The sequence below is a fragment of the Toxotes jaculatrix genome, chromosome 15 (genome assembly GCF_017976425.1).
Source record: "Toxotes jaculatrix isolate fToxJac2 chromosome 15, fToxJac2.pri, whole genome shotgun sequence".
NCBI classification, from domain to species: domain Eukaryota; kingdom Metazoa; phylum Chordata; class Actinopteri; family Toxotidae; genus Toxotes; species Toxotes jaculatrix.
The window spans coordinates 25588436-25605862 of record NC_054408.1 but is presented as its reverse complement, the minus strand read 5'-3'; the positions used below and the strand labels follow the sequence as shown (position 1 = coordinate 25605862).

General features: G+C 42.3%; 2 protein-coding genes across 2 annotated transcripts; both read right to left on the bottom strand.

Moving 5' to 3' along the window:
- Nucleotides 1-2188: 2188 nt before the first annotated feature.
- On the bottom strand, nucleotides 2189-3115 carry LOC121194893 (olfactory receptor 11A1-like). Its single transcript, XM_041058026.1, has one exon. It carries the CDS (start codon nucleotides 3113-3115, stop codon nucleotides 2189-2191), a length of 927 nt encoding a protein of 308 aa, XP_040913960.1.
- A 4687-nt stretch (nucleotides 3116-7802) lies between these two features.
- Nucleotides 7803-8729, bottom strand: LOC121194722 (olfactory receptor 13C5-like). Its single transcript, XM_041057720.1, has one exon. The coding sequence runs from the start codon at nucleotides 8727-8729 to the stop codon at nucleotides 7803-7805; it is 927 nt and encodes a 308-aa protein (XP_040913654.1).
- Nucleotides 8730-17427: the final 8698 nt, after the last annotated feature.

The window sequence follows — 17427 nt, the reverse complement described above, 5'->3', positions numbered from 1 at the left end:
ATATTCATGATGTAGGACATAATTACACCGCTGTGCATTTCTCATCTGTACATTTTGTGGTTATTCTGTATATTCTATATTTAATTTTTAGCCTATTTGTTGTATTTTTCTAGTTTCTTGTGCTACTATAGTAGTACTTTGCGCAATGTCGTGTTATTTTGTTTTGCTGCTGTAACAACTCAATTTCCCTCCGGGGATCAATAAAGTCTTATCTTTTCTTAAATAACAACAACAGACTTACAGACAGATGGAAGGAAAACACAAGGAGTCCAGACAGGAAACACAACTCAGGAAATCCCAAAATACACGTAGCAAAATCCACAGGGAACAACTCTGGAAGAAGACCAGAAAAAAACACAAGAAAACTTGAGGGAACTGAACAGGAAAAAACAGATAATCCAAACACTGATAGCAAACCTATTGAGGAACATGGGGACAGGGGTAACTGGGAACAGGTGAAACACATCAAGGTGGGGCAGACAATCACAAAAAAAAAAAAAAGACAGGGAAAAAAAAAGACAGGAAGTGACACCATAACTGAGACACAAGAAGCATAATTCAACATAAAATGGGACCTCACCAGCTCCTTTGTCACTGTTCTCATGGATTCACCAGATGTTGGAAACCTTCCTCTGAGGTTCTGCTACATGTCGACATGATTCATGACTTGATTCATCCTGTTCTACGACATCCCAAAGGTGTTCTACTAGATCCAGGTCTGGAGACCGGGGAGGCCACTGAAGTTCACTGAACTCACTGTCATGATCATGAAACCATGCCACATACCTGTGGCAATGAAGGGATGACCATGGTCAGCAACAATACTCAGAGAGACTGTGCCCCCCGCCACACACACCTTCACACCACCACCACCAGTTGACACTGTTCACACCAGGCATGTTGGGTCCATGGATTCATGCTGTTGATGCCAAATTCTAACCCAACCCTCTGCAGCCTCAGCAGAAATCCAGATCCATAAGGCCAGACTACATTTTCCAGTCTTCAACAGTCAAGTTTTAATGAGTCTGTGTCCACCGAAGCCTCAGATCTCAAATCTTGGCTGAAGGGACTGGAACCTGATGTGGTCTCTGCCCAACCTGGTCCATCAACCTCAGGGTTTGATGTGTTGATAATTGTGAAATGCTTTTCCAGGAAAATACTGAGAAATACACAGCAGAGCCCAGCTGGCAGCAACAATTACTACTCACTGGGTATCTCCTCAGAGGGTCTCTGTCTCCCTTCACTGACCACACTAGAACCCATGTTTCTGGCTTTTTTTTTCTTGTAATGCTCTAAATTCACAGCTTCCACTTCCACCTACAACCCTTCGTGCCGTCTAGCTGACATTACCATCAGCACTCCTGACTCACTTTTATTAAGCCACAGATGAAGTAAGATAGACCAGCTTGGCATCTCTCCTTCCATGTTTCTAAATTCTTTTCTGAGTTCTTTTAAAAATGATATTGACTCTAGATTAGTCCACAAGGCCTTTTTCCAGGATCCTCTTAAGGAGTGAATTAAAGCTGCGATACCAGTAAATAGAGCCAACAAGAGTTGTGACCTCTTTAGTACTAATAAAATATGCTATTGCATTTATTCCATGGTCTGTACATTTATTTCTTATTGTTGGTGATTTGTTGCTTTTCCTTTGACTCTGGCTGTTGGAGTCTGTTTCCCTCAGAGAGCTGGTTCAGTTTGTGTCCCACTGTGTTTGCTGAGCCCATGATAGTTGACTCTACATGAATAATAAAGTAAAAAACATCTGACAGCAACAATATGATTTATTTCCTCTTTACTTTTCAAATTATGCGTTAAAACAATGTTTTGTTGAAGAAACCTGCCATTTTCCTCTGACATGACAATCATCACAGTTACTGGAAAATCAACTACCACACAGACACAAAGTATTTCTTCCCCCGTTTGCCTAAGCACACAGGATCTTTCAAGTATCAGCGTAAAGTCAAGAACAGTCATTTTCTCTGGAGTCTCAAAAACAGGGAACAGTAAATATCATTGTTACTCAACATGTTGGGAAAAGAAAATCAGACTTGGCAAGGTTGAAGAAGACAGAATAACTGCAGCAAACTAATCAGTCATGAACTATAGCCAGGCTCAAGATCCTCTTTACTGTTTCCATAATGAACAGTTACAGTAAAAAGACTGTACATTATTCATCTGTGTTAATACATCAGATGATTTTGGCTGAACAAAAAAACCTTCGGAGGTGTTTTGAAATTTCTTTCATTTTCAGTCCGTATATCAGTGGATTAAACAAAGAAGGATAAACAATTGATTGTAGTGTCATTATTAAACGAGCAGTTTTTGGAAAGTTGGATTCCACTCGAGCTATAGAGATATCAAATACAGAAAAACAGGAGAACGTGATTAAAACCAACAGGTGAGGTAAACAGGTCTCTGCAGCTTTTTTCCTGACTTCTCTATAACTTCGATAGGATATTATAAATATCTTTGTATATGTGAAAATTATGAAGAGCATCGGAAGAATTGCAAAGACCAATAAACCAACCACACCATATATAGTAATGAATCGTGATCTCACACATTGAAGGAAGTAAATTGAATTGTTGCAAAATATTCCATCTAAAGTAAAGTTACACAGTTTAGCTTCAGCACTCGCTATTGCAAAGATTGAAACATGTAAAGCAGGTAGAATCCAAGCTAAAAGCAGCAAAATACTCACAGTGGTTTTTCTCATGATAGTTGGATATTGCAGAGGTTTACATATAGACACATACCTGTCATAGGCCATGGCTGACAACAGTAAGAATTCTGAACTGCCTGAACAATAAAGTATAAAAAACTGAAAGACACAGGCTGAATATAATATGATCTGTTTTTCTGATAAAACGTCAGTCAGAAGCTTTGGGTAAATATTAGTGCTGTAAAGGACACAGTTCAGTAGCAAAGCTGCAATGAAAATGTACATCGGCTCATGGAGATTTCTGTGACTCGCGATAATGTACACTATAGTAGAATTACTGCCGATTATTAGAATAAAAACTGTAAATAAAATCAGAAAATAAACATATCTGTATTTGTTAACTTCCACATACCCGTTAAGAGATATGTATGTAACATTTACCTCATCATCCATGAATGTTTTCTCAAACTAAATGTTCAGTAATAAAACAGGCAGGCATGTAACCACTGTACATGAATAATGATCTGAAAAAGACAAGTCTCACTGTAACAATCTGGAGTGTCTCATTCATTCACAGATACCAGACCTTGAAATGCATTTGATGAACGTTCATGTCCAAAATTCACAAAGTCAACAGTTTGAGTCTGTGGAGAGTTTTTATTATTGTCTCAGCCTCCATGGATCTAATTAAACACTCTACCAAAATAAACTCTAATATGTTAAACTTCATCAAACTCTGGAGGCCTGAAGTTACAGAATGCTTTGACCTCTCATGTGCCCCATTACACCATTGATTCAGCAACTGATTAAGTTTCAGTCTTTTGAAAATGTGCATTAGTTTCAGTCAAATTTTAGTCATTTGATTTCTGGTAGTTTTAGTCCAGTTTTGGTCAGTGACCGGCTCTTCTCATTTTCGTCACTTTGTTTTAATTTTTATATCTTCACTGCATTTTGTGGTGACAGCTGTCTCAACAAAAGACAGTCATCATGGTTTCAGGTGTTTATTATTGTTACTATCCTTAATTTACCCTGGGCGCATTCACATCTGTTGTCATAGTAAGGAAGTAATGCTCTGTCACGTTTTGTCTTGTGTCCATGTTGTCCTGTGAGTTTTGCTTTCATTTTGAAATTTTATCTCCTCTTGTTTCAGGTTGCTTGCCCTTTCGCTTATTTCCCTCCAGTGTGATTGTTTTTCCTGCCCTAATTGTTTCCACCTGTTACCCATTACCTTGTGTCTATATATTGTCTGCGTCTCCCTTTGTTCTGTGCCAGTTTGTCTTGTCCCATGTCAAGTGAACCAGCGTCCGTATCTAGCCCTTGTATCTCAAGTCAGGTTTTGTTATTCTTTTGTACTTTGCTCGTTCTAGTTCTGATCAGTGGTCTTGCCTTTGTTTTTCTTTATTCCTTATATGAGTAATTGTTTTGTTTCCTCGCAAGAGTGATTTTTTGTTGGTTTTGATCTTTTGTGTTTGTACATTTTTCCCCTGTTGGGTGATTCTTGTTTTGCTACTTTGTTTATTCAAGACTGTGTTATTTAATCTAACGTTTTGGAGTCGTTTATTTGGGTTCTATCCTAGTTCAGTCGTGACATCTGTACTCAGAGCTGTTAATTCCAGGTCCAGTAAGCCTCTGGCCTGCTTGTACAGGACTCTGCCCCCACTTCTGTAGGCAGCCTCCTTGGCTTGATGAAGTTGTCGCAGTCTGGCTATGAACCATGGCACATTATTGTTGTACTGCCCCTGATGGCTGTGCCATAACTGAATAGGTGAATGTGGCATGTATTGTAAAACACTTGTGGTCGTCAAGACAAGAAAAGCTGTGAGTGATTCTGATTTACCATTTTAGTGTATAAAGATTCAGCATTGAGTGATTTCATATTTTAGCAAAGATTATTGCAGCAGTGGGCATTAAATGTGTCAGTGCAGGGGAATGCTTCTGACAACATAGCTAACCAATATGCAGAGTCACGGCTGTGCTGTTGGTCTTCGTGCTCAGTCTGTTGTCGATGGTCACTCCCAGGTACCTCCACCACCTCCACATCCCCACCAAGGATGCAGAGGGGACCTGAAATCAATCACCATCTCTTTGGTCTTGTCCACATTAAGCAGCAGGTGACTTCTTCCAGCCCACTCCACAAATCTGTCCACCAGCCTTATGTACTCCTCCTCTCGTCCACTTCTTATACACCACACAACTGCAGAGTTGTCAGAAAAGAGAGCTCAGACATAGTGATGGTCCTCTGACACCGGAGGCTCCGACACATGCGCGGTAGCTCATGAAGCAGTTGTAACGAACCACTGTGCCGAGGTGTGGTTTGGTCACTCGAGTACTGACGCTTGAAGCACTTGAGTGACGTTCAAAGCAGGTGACTGCTTCAGACGTCATACGAATCACCTGATTGGTTCGGTTTGTCATGTGAATCACATAGCGGGGTTGAATGTGTTCAGGGATAGGATAGCTGTATGTAGTGGCAGTCATTGGAATTTTTCTTTGCAGAGTAGGTTGGTTTGTTACAGTTGTTAGGTGTTTTGAGAGTAGTGTTGATAGCATATTTTTTGGAGAATCAGTGTAGATAGAGAAATAGCTATATAATATATTATAAATTAGATATCGATAGAGAGTTATATAGATAGGTATATAGATATCTAGTCCTAAATAACGTTAGATATAGACAAGACATATAGAGTCATTACATATATGTGTGTGTGTGTGTGTGTGTGTATACGTATGTATGAATGTATGTATGTATATAGGGACACCCACTGCCCTGTTCTTCAAGCACACCCTCTTAACCCACTTACACATAAACCTCTTTGCCAACCAAGCTGAAAACATACCATGATATAATCTATATTTGCACCAGTACCATGTGAAAATTACATCAGTCTGTATTTGTAGACCGCATCTCATGAATGTACCAGCACCATTTCAGTGTTTCACAACACAAAATATAAGTGAAGATTATATAGGGTTACAATCAGCCATGCCTAATAACAAACATGGTCTTCTATTATCATTATTATTATTGTTATTGTTATTGTTATTGTTAATCCACTTGAAACCACATTATCATCTGGTGCAGTCAAACAGAAAAGTACTATTTATCTAGCTCCATGAAAGTCAGACGTGTGTGTGTTTTGGTTAGGAAAAATCACGTGATTTATGGCGCATGAACCACTTTACTGCTTCATTTGGTATCAAAACCCTGTCATTGCTTTAGTTGTCTTGCAACAATGTAGCGTGGGTTCGATTCCCGTCAGAGCTGCGTGTTATTTAGCTCATGAATTAGACTTGTTTTAGGATAGCTTACGATTCATAACACAAAATATCAGGCCAAGTATATCGCTGTTTCCTACAATAATCAGACGTGTCAAATAATATAGCCTATGTATTTAATATACATATTTAATATTTGTAGTTTATTGTGTAAGCTTGAAACCATACAAACATGTAGTGTAGTCGAAAAAGAATGTGCATGGCGAATCAAATCCCAAGCAATCCATGAACCAATAAATGATACATCTTGATTGCACTTCATTTTATTGACCGCTAGATGTCCTACCCGAGCACTGTGTCATTGAAGCCAAAGGTAATGAACCATTGTTTTGAATCAGGTGTTGAAGCTTCAACAAAGCCTCAATCAGCCATCACTACTCAGACGTGTCAGAGTCGTGTCAGTGACACGACTCTGCATTGTACTGAAAGTCAGTGGTGTATAAGGTGAACAGGAATGGAAAAAACACATTGCCCTGTGGGGCTCCAATACCACTCACCACCACATCAGATAGGACACGACCCAGACAGATGAACTGTGGCCTGTCTGTAGTAGTAGTCAGGTAGTCAATGATCCAGGAGGTGGTGGACGTGCCGACACCTATCAGCTGCAGCCCCCAGACATGGTGGGAAGGCAAACTGTCACGGGTCTAGAGACGATCTCACCTCCAGCCTCAGGTGGGCCACCATCAACCTCTCCAACACCGTCATCACATGGGATGTGAGGGCAACTGGACGGTAAATCACTGAAGCCAGGACAAATTCTTGGGCACAGGAAGTAAGCAGGAGGTCTTCCACAGAAGCGGCACCTTCTCCAGGCTGAGGCTCAGGTTGAAAAGATGCTGGAGAACAGCACACAGCTGGCATAGCACAGTTCCTCAGTATCTTGGGCCTGATACCGTCAGGGCCTGCTGTCTCTTCACCTGGCCAGTCGTCACAGTCAAGCGGGGGGATAGGGGGAGACTGGGGTGCTGGTGGGGCGAGGTGTAGTGAGCTGTGGTCCCATGGTCTGGACTCACTGCAGGGGGGGGTGTCCACCTCCTCACAGTTGCTGTGGACACAGGTTGCCACTGGACAAGAGGGACATACTTTGGTGTGAGCAAAACAAGGTTGTGATCTGACCTGCCTCGGGGGGAGGGCGGTGGCACTGTATGCATCACGTGCATTTGTATCCAGCGGGTCCAGTCTTTTGTAACGAGTGGAACAGTCCACATACTGGATAAAGTTTGTGAGTGTTCTGTCCAAAGTAAAGTGATAGTAAAGTCCCCAGTGATCCCCATGAAGGTATTTGGCTGCTGCATCTGCAGACAGGAGACGGTGGTGTTGATGGCGTCAGCAGCAGCTGATGGGGGGCTGTGGACTGTGATCACTATGGTGGTAAACTCTCTTTGCAAATAACAGAAATGTTTTGGGCTACAGAGACGTTCCTTCACACAGTAAGACAATAATAAAGTAAAAAGCATCCGAAGCATTTGAAGAAAAACCTGCCATTTTCCTACCACAAACCAACTACCACACAGACAGACGCAGACACAGGCACAGGCACAGATACAGATACAGACACACACACACACACACACAATCTTTCTTCCTCAGTTCGCCCAAGCACACAGGGTCTTTCACATATAAGCCTGAATCGAAAAATAATCATTATCTCTGGAGTCACAAAAAAGGGAACAGTAAATATCATTGTTACTCAACATGTTTGGAGAACAAAGGCAGACTTGACAAAGTTGAATAAAAAGACAGAATAACTACAGAAAACTCATCAGTCATGAACCATAAACAGGCTCAAGATCCTCTTTACTGTTTCCATAATGAACAGTTACAGTAAAATGACTGTACATTATTCACCTGTGTTAATACATCAGATGATTTTGGCTGAACACAACAACCTTCTGAGGTGTTTGGAAATTTCTTTCATTTTCAGTCCGTATATCAGTGGATTAAACAAAGGCTGATAACAAACTGTTTGTAGTGTCATTATTAAACGAGCAGTTTTTGGAAAGTTGGATTCCACTCGAGCTATACTAGCATCATATAGACTTAAAAGGCAGAAAGTGATTAAAACCAGCAGGTGAGGTAAACAGGTCTCTGCAGCCTTTTTCCTGACTTCTCTACAAGTTCGATAGGATATTATAAATATCTTTGTATATGTGAAAATTATGAAGAGCATTGGGAGGATAACAAGATCTAATAAAATGACCACACCAAACATAGTAATGAATCTTGATCTCACACAGTGAAGCTGGTAAATTGAATTGTTACAAAATATTCCATTTAAAGTAAAGTTACACAGTTTAACTTCAGCAGTCGCTATTGCAGGGACTGAAATATGTAAAGCAGGTACAATCCAAGCTAAAAGCAGCAAAATACTCACAGTGGTTTTTCTCATGATAGTTGGATATTGCAGAGGTTTACATATAGACACATACCTGTCATAGGCCATGGCTGACAACAGTAAGAATTCTGAACTGCCTAAACAATAAAGTATAAAAAACTGAAAGAGACAGGCTGAATATGATATGATCTGTTTTTCTGACAAAAGATCAATCAGAAGCTTTGGGTAAATAGTCGTACTGTAAAGGACACAGTTCAGTAGCAAAGGTGCAATGAAAATGTACATCGGCTCATGGAGGTTTCTGTGAATCACGATAAGGTACACTATAGTAGAATTACTGCAGATTATTAGAATATAAACTGTAAATATAATCAGAAAATAAACATATCTGTATTTGTTAACTTCCACATACCCGTTAAGACATATGTATGTAACATTTAACTCATCATCCATGAATGTTTTCTCAAACTAAATGTTCAGTGATAAAACAGGCAGGCATGTAACCACTGTACATGAATAATGATCTAAAAAAGAGAAGTCTCACTGTAACAATCTGGAGTGTCTCATTCATTCACAGATACCAGGCCTTGAAATGCATTTGATGAACGTTCATGTCCAAAGTTCTCAAAGTCAACAGTCTGAGTCTGTGGAGAGTTTTTATTAGGTTGCTTCAGCCTCCATGGATCTAATTAAACACTCCACCAAAATAAACTCTAATATCTCAATCTTCATCAAACTCTGGAGGCCTGAAGTCACAGAATGATTTGACCTCTCTCTAATTTGAGCATGTGCCCCATTACGCCATTGATTCAGCAGCTGATTTAGTTTCAGTCTATTGAAAATGTGCATTAGTTTCAGTCAAATTTTAGTCTTTTGATTTCTGGTAGTTTTAGTCCAGTTTTGGTCAGTGACCTGTTCATGTAATTTTGTTGTGATCAGCCCTAAAGGCGTCTGTTTTTTAACAGATTTGGATTTTTAGATTATGTGGGACTATTGTTGTTTCTTGATTTCTTTGGGCATTGTCAACCCTGCGTGAGTTGTGAATTCTTTTTGGGATATCTGTTAATATTATGGAATGTCTGTAGACTCTGGTTATAGTTTCTTTTGGGTGTTTTTCAGCAGATTATTCTTTTTTTCTTGTTTGGTTCTAGAGCTTTATAGTAGACTTCATGGTTCATTTTGTTGTTGTGTACACTATTACATTCTTGAGGTTTGTAGTATTCCTGGGTTTAGTCTACAGTCCTTTTTTGTTGTCTTTTGTTTCCTGGGTTTGCTCTGTATTTTCAGTATTGTTTAGGAAACCTTGTCACTCTTGTTTTGGTTTCTGAGGTTTGGTTTAGCATTTCCTGTTTTATTTTGAAATCCTATTGTGTGTATCTTGTCTTACTCTATTTCCTTTTATTGTCTAGTTTCCCTCCTTTGGTGATTGTCTGCCCCGCTCTAATTGGTTTCACCTTTTGCTTTCTACCCTTGTGTATTTAAGTCTTGTGATTCCCTCGTCCACTTATTCAGAAGCTTATTTTACTCAGAAATCAAAGCAGTACTGACTGGGTCTTTTCCTTTGGTGTTTTCCAATAAAACCAAGTCAGCCAAGAAGTTTGATGCACATGCAATCTCTATGGGCTTTTCGAAACAATTTCAATGCCAGCTTATACGATTTGTACGACTTGCATTTTGTCTGTGATTGAGTACATACATCTACTTAATCAGAGGACATCAGTTGAGTAGTTGATCCTTCAGCATGAACCAGGACACTTTCACAAATATGCGGCCCAGTCACCTCCAAATGTGATCTGAGTGATCAGATCCCAATGCGTCCTCAATGTATCTTGGGTGCATTCACTGTACTCAGAGCTGTTAATGCCAGATGTGAACATGTCCAGTAAGCCTCTGGCCTACTTGTACAGGACTCTGTCCCCACTTCTGTAGGCAGTCTCCTTGGCTTGGTTGGCACACGTCTTCACAAAAGTTCATGTATCATGTCCCAGTGTTAGTCAGTCTTTCCAGGTTGCCAGTTGCAGCTTCAAGAACACTTCAGTCAGTTCAGTCAAAACAGTCTTGCAGTTCCTGCTTTGCCTCACAGGATTTTTCAGAGTTTTGACCACAGGCTTTGCAGGTCTAGTTTCTGCCAGCAGTTTGGAATCAGATGAACTGAGCAGTGACCAGAGCGCCCCAAAACTACCCAACCACTAACTTTGTGTCTCCAATATCTCCAATACTTTGCTGCTGAGCTTCTTAAGCTCTGCTTACATCTGCACAAGCCCCCACCACCAGCTCTGCTCCTACACCCAGACATCTTCCTTGTGTCGCAATGGAAATACGTTCACCATGGCTCCTGTCGGAACTTTGAGTATGACAAATAGAACTCCATCAAGACATTCTGGTCCACTGCTCAACATCCACCGAGGAACGGTCGGCGAGCTGATCCACAGTGTGCTAGCCCACCTAGCTAGGTCGGCTAACACGAATGACAAACTCAGCAGCACTATTATCAGTTTTAGTCTTCTCAACATCCGCTCACTCACGAGTAAGTGGCATCTTGTGCAGGATGTCCTCGGACAGAGCCCTGGGGCCCCTGCTGTTCATCATTTACCTTCTCCCCCTCGGTCACATTTTCTGAAAACATAACATTCACTTTCACTACAATGCGAAAGACACCCAGCTCTACCTTTCAACCAAACCCAACATTACACTCCCACCTTCCTCCCTTACCAATTGCCACCTTGAAATAAAATCCTGGTTCACCTCAAACTTCCCCAAATTAAACAGCAATAAAACAGAACTTCTTTTAATAGGCACAAAACACACCTTAAGCAAACTCCATAACTTCTCTATTCCCATTGATAACTCCATCTCCCCCTCTCCTCAGGTAAAGAATCTGGGTGTCATCCTCGACAGCACTGTCTCCTTCACCTCCCACCTCAATAATGTCACCCGGTCCGCCTACTTCCATCAACCGTCTCTGGCCTTCCCTCACTCCTCACTCCACTCAGTCGCTCTGGAGCTCACCTGACCTCCGTAACACTGACTCACTCCCACATTTCATTTCAAATCTAAACTCAAAACCCATCTGTTCAGATTAGCCTACTCCCTCTGACCAAAACCGCATTGTCTATTTTAAACTGCATTGTCTTTTGTTGTTGTTATTTAATACTGTCGTTTTTTTCAGCCTTCAGAGCCAGGGATACCACAGGTTTAACAACAGCAAGAGCCAGCCTTTCCCGTGGAATCAGGGAAGCGAAAGAACAATATAGCAAGAAAATATACGGTCACTTTGTCACAGTGAGGAAATAAGGTCTTGTTATGTTTTGTCCTGTGCTTAACTTGTCTTGTGTATTCAACTTTTATTTTGTAATCTGTTCTCCCTTTGTGTTTCAGGTAGCTTGCCCTTCCTCTTGTGTTCCTGCCAGTCTGATTGTCTTCTCCGCCCTGATTGTTTCCACCTGTTCCCCATTACCTGGTGTCTATTGTCTGCACCTCCCTTTGTTTGGTGCCAGTTCGTCCTGTCTTTTGATAGTAGAACCAGTGTTTCCCTCATCCTGTCAGGTCTTGTTGTCAGTTTGTTAATTCAATCCATTGTCTTGTTTTGTTGGTACTTTGTTGTTGTGGTTTATTTTATGATCTAATGTTTTTCCTCGCTTAAAGTGATTTTGTGTTTTGTCTTAGTTTTTTGCTTTCTAGTTGCCTTTTCCTTACTAAGAGAGATTTTGTGTTTTTGTAGTCATTTACTTTTTGTTGACCTTTTTACCTCGCCACAAGTGATTTTAATTTTTGGAATAAAGACTGTTATTTTGAACTCCATTGTTGAGTTCTACATTTGGGTTCAATCCTTGCTCAGTCGTGACACACTTCAACAACACCAGAGACACAGTGTCTCTGGCGGGGCATCTAAACCCTCACAGACTACAAACCCCCACCACAGACCTGTGACAGTGACATCACTCTGCTAAACTGCCTCAACAACTTCTTTGGCCACTTTGAAACACAAAACAACACACCAGCACAGAAGACCATTCCCCCCCTGGATGAGGAGGCTGTGTTAAGAGGTCAAAGTCAAATACACAGAGGGCCAAAGAAAACAAATTTGCTACAAGCCAAGGGCCGGGCTGATTCAATGTTTATTAAAACACATTGAAATGATTACACATAGCCCATTGAACCAGTACCTAACAAGGTGTATACTATTTAGGCTAATGTTTAAATGAAAAATCCAGTATTTTTTATGGCTCTGTCAGTAATTTCCAGTGAAAATATTTTCAACAGGCACATAGACAAAAACAAACTTCCTTTAAAGAGAAATCACATGTCCTGTACATTAAATGAATAAAGCAATATTGTCTTATGGCTCTGTTAGTAATTTCAAGGGAAACATTTTCAACAGGCAAACAGCAAAAAAGTGTCCGTTAAAAACAAAATATGTTCCTTAATATCAAGAAGAGGTGCCTTCTTAGATTATATTCTTTCAGTACAGCTACGCTTTCTCCACACAGAAGACACACAGGTTTGCCTTTTACCTCCGTGAACAGTACTTTGCCTCCCACCGGGCTTGAAACCCCCTGTTTTCGGCGTCCACCTTCCGTTTAGCCATTTTTTAGGGAGGGGGGTAGCTGAAAGTCGACATCTGCTCTGACTGCTGATGGATAATTAAAACGATGCCCGCTTGCTGCACTGCAATAGCGCGAAGAGTTTTGGTAGTCATGACAACCAGGCTAGCACTGCAGTGAGTCTGTTCGCTACCGTTGCATTGTGGGTAATGTGGTATTTGTGCGTGCAAAACGGCAGTGGCCGGTTCTAATACTAATCAAATATCATCCCGGGGGCCACAGAAAATTCTTTTGCGGGCCGGATGTGGCCCGCCGGCCTTGACTTTGACATATAGGCTCTACAAGATCAACGTGCGTAAGGCAGCTGGACCAGACAACATACCTGGTCGCGTCCTAAAGGACTGTGCTGATGAGCTCAAGGATGTCCTGACGGACATCTTCAACATCTCCCTGTGACAGGTTGTTGTCCCAACGTGTCTCAAAGACATCACAATAATGCCAGTTCCAAAAAATTCCCACCCATCCAACTACAATGACTACAGACCCGTGGCCCTAACCCCCATCATAATGAAGTGCTTTGAGAAACTGGTCATGAAGAACATCAAAGCCATTCTCCCTCCCTCCCACGACCCATTCCAGTTCGCTTACAGGACAAACAGGTCCACAGAGGACGCAATCTCTGCTGCTCTCCATCCAGCTCTCACCCACCTGGACTCCAAAAACTCATATGTGAGGATGCTGTTCTGACATTTCAGTTCAGCATTCAACACAATGATCCCCCAGCAGCTAATACAGAAACTAAGACACTTGGGACTCAAAACCTCTCTCTGCAACTGGGTGCTAGACTTTTTAACAGGGAGGCCGCGAAATGTACGGGTCAGCAACAACACCTCACAGACCATCATACTGAGCACGGGGGCCCCACAAGGGTGTGTGCTCAGCCCCCTGCTCTTCACCCTGCTGACCCACGACTGTGTGCCCAGCTACAGCACCAACCACATAATCAAGTTTGCAGATGATACGACTGTGGTGGGCCTCATCACTGACAATGATGAAACCAACTACAGAAACGAGGTGAGCCAACTGGTCCAGTGGTGCAAGGACAACAATCTGTTCCTCAACATGGGGAAAACCAAAGAGATTGTTGTGGACTTCAGGAGAGGACCTCTGCAACACCCCCCACTGACCATCATTGGAGCTGCTGTGGAGATGGTGAGCAGCACTAGGTTCCTAGGGGTGCACATCTCCGAGGACCTCTTCTGGGCCAACAACACCACATCACTGGCCAAGAAAGCTCAAACATGCCTCTACTTCCTCAGCAAACTGAAGAGAGCAAGCGTCCCATTCCCCATCATGTACTCCTTTTACCGAGGGACCATTGAGAGCATTCTCACTGGCTGCATCACTGTGTGGTATGAGGGCTGCACTGCCTCCTGCTGAAAAACCCTGCAACGCACAGTGACTACAGCCAGCAAGATCATCAGTGCTCCCCTACCATACATCATGGACATTTTCCACACCCGCCTCACCCACAGAGCCATCAACATTACTGGTGACACCTCCCACCCCTCACACACACTCTTCAGCCTCCTGCCATCAGGGAGAAGGTACCAGAGTCTCCAGGCCCGCTCCACAAGACTGTCAAACAGCTTCATCCACCAGGCTGTCAGGAAGCTGAACTCCATCCACTACCTCCCTCCTCTTCCCCCAGCCCCTGGACCAAAATCCAACTTTTCGTCTGCTGCTAAGTAACCATCTCCTGTGGACTGCTTTATTTATTTGCACTTTATTCACTAAATTGCACTACTGCCAACTATGCTGCTGCCATACTGCACACTCTGTGTTGTACATAGGTTTTTTCTTTATACTATTTTATTTATACCGAAATACTATCTGTACATAGGTTTTACTGTTCTATCTTTTTCTTGTTTTGTGTTTTGTTTTTACTTAATGGCACCTCTCACTTGGAGAAGGAGAAACAGTATTTCGATTTGCCTGTATGTCCTGCACACATAGCGAATTGACAATAAAGAATCTTTGAATCTTTTTTATGAAGTGACCTTGAGGGTCAAGAAAGGTGCCTACAAATAAAATGCATTATTATTATTATTATTGTTCCTTTTGCTAATGTTTGTGATAGGTAATCCCAACTGGTTAGTTGGGAAGGTACCAGTGTCTCATTTGTGTGTCCAGTAACATTAAATTACTTGCGCAAAGACTCGATGCCATTCAATTCAGTTCTCAAAATAAGAATAACTAACATCCAGGTTTGCCAAAATGCCCAGGGGAGCACTTTGGATCGCTCACCCTCAAATGAATGTGCTAATCAAAGGCCTGTGAAAAGCAGAGTCATGACGACCACCTAAACATTTAGCCCTGACATCAGACTTCCTCATCAGCACAGCTTGGCATCTCTCCTTCCATGTTTCTAAATTCTTTTCTAATGTAGCAGGATGAGATGTTTCGCCTTGCATCCCCCTGTGCAGATTTGCGCCGTTTTGTTCACCTCAGTCCTCGTTGGCCTATCACCGCATGAGGGCACTCTATAAAAGAGTGCGGTGGCCATCCTGACCCTCTCTTGCTCCTGGCTCCGAGGCCCACTTCCTGGTCGCCCGCTTCCTTCCGCCTCATCGTCGTTGGCGCAGACGCCGGACGGCCGGTCTTTCACCGACGTGCGCGGCTCGTGGGTTATTCCCTGTGCCGCAAACTAGCCGCAGGTTGCTACTAGCCTCCACTCGTGCTGAGAGAGCACGCGCTCGCTCGCTTCCTCTCCCGTAAGATGATCACACGTAGCCTCATCGGCACGCACGCCGCGGTGTGTTTAATGCATTTAATTTGTATGTATATGTAGCTTGGCTAACCTTATTTCTGTTTTGTTAACCACAGGGACTCATTTGCCAGCTGCTTTGTCCTGTCTGGTCGGAGCAAGAAACACTGCTGCTTTGCTGTGCTGTGCTTTGCTCTGCTTTGCTCTGCTTTGCCTTACTGGGGTTGTTTCTGCCGCGCTTCCCCGCTGCGGTGTTGCCGGTCGCTCGGGCGCTCCGGTGTTGCTGCCGTCGGGCTGCGCAGGTGGACAACGCAATCACCCCCTACCTACGTGGATATTGAATGGGCAGTTTCGTCCGCTTTGGGCCTGGACTTTTAAAAATTGAATGCACGCTGGGGTTGCTCCTCATTTAATGTCCCCATTTCCTTTGCTGAATTTAGTTAGAATGGGTTTTGGGTTATTGTTTTGATTATTTTGTTTTCCTTATAGCTTTGTTTCTGTTAGGTTAGGTTATTTGGTTTATTAAATATCCTGTTTAACTAGGCCCTGGGCTGGCTTGTTTGTTTCCTCTTTTTTTCTTTTTTTCCTTTCTTTTCTTGTTTGATTTTTGACATTTGGTGGTTCAGTTAGCCCTGATATTCAGTTTTGGGTTTTTTTTTGTTCCTTAACCATTGATTTCCTTTGTGTGTGACAAGAATTTCATGTTATGTTTAGTCATTGGTGCTTTGATTAATCTGTAAGCATTGATTTATTGTTTCTTTTCTTTTGTTATTGTTTGTATATTGGTTGTTTGTTTTCTTGTGTTGGGAGTGACTCTAATTTTACTTCCTTGTCCCCTTTTCAGTGGCTGAGAGCTGAAGGTGGTGGCGGTCGTGGTGCCGGGTGGTGGTTTCCCCCTTTTTCCCGTGTCGTGTGCCTCCCCTGGTCCTGAGTTCCTTTCACTACGTGTGCGTGAGTGTGTGTGGCTGTCACGTGTGGCTGGGGTGATAATTTTTTTTGTATATTATTAGGGATCCCTCACCCTTCTCCTCGAGCTGGCCCCCTGGTAAGCCTCAGCCCTGATAGGATCTCCCCCCTTTCCCCTTTCGTCCCCTGTGTGTGCATGGTGTTTTATAGTATTTTAATACTCTGTGTGTGTGTGTGTGTGTGAATGGTGTTTTATAATGTTTTAGCCAGGTGTCAACTAATTTTGAATAAAGTATATTGTTTATTGTTTGGAACGACGTCTCTGTCCCGTTGTAAAACGAACCTGGGTGCCTTAGAGTTGGTACAGTTGTCTAAACTATTTCCTTGGGCGAAATTCCCAAGGTGGCGTTGTCTGGCTTATAGGTTGTTCATAGTTGGGGTGTTGCAGTGCTCGATACTATTTGCTACCACCCCCTATTATCCTCTTATTCCTTTCCCCTTCGCTCGCCACACTAAGTTCTTTTAAAAATGATTTTGACTCTAGATTATTCCACAAGGCCTTTTTCTCTTCTCATTGGGGAGTGAATTAAAACAGTGATGCCAGTAAATAGGGCCAACAAGACTCGTGACCTCTGTAGTACTGATAAAATATGCTACCCACTATTTACCCTGAGTCTGTTTCCCTCAGAGAGCTGGTTCAGTGTGCGTCCCACTGTGTTTGCTGATGATAGTTGACTCTACAACAGTGGTTCCCAAACTTTCTCTGCTGGGCCCCCCCTTTGGTACATAAGAAAATTTTCGCGCCCTCCCCATCAAAATTAAAAAAAAAAGGAAAAAAACAAATAACAGGCCACATGTACACATATTTTGTTTTCACACTCCATGACAGTTTATTTCAAACATTGTAATACGAATCTCAACCTTTTTTGAACAA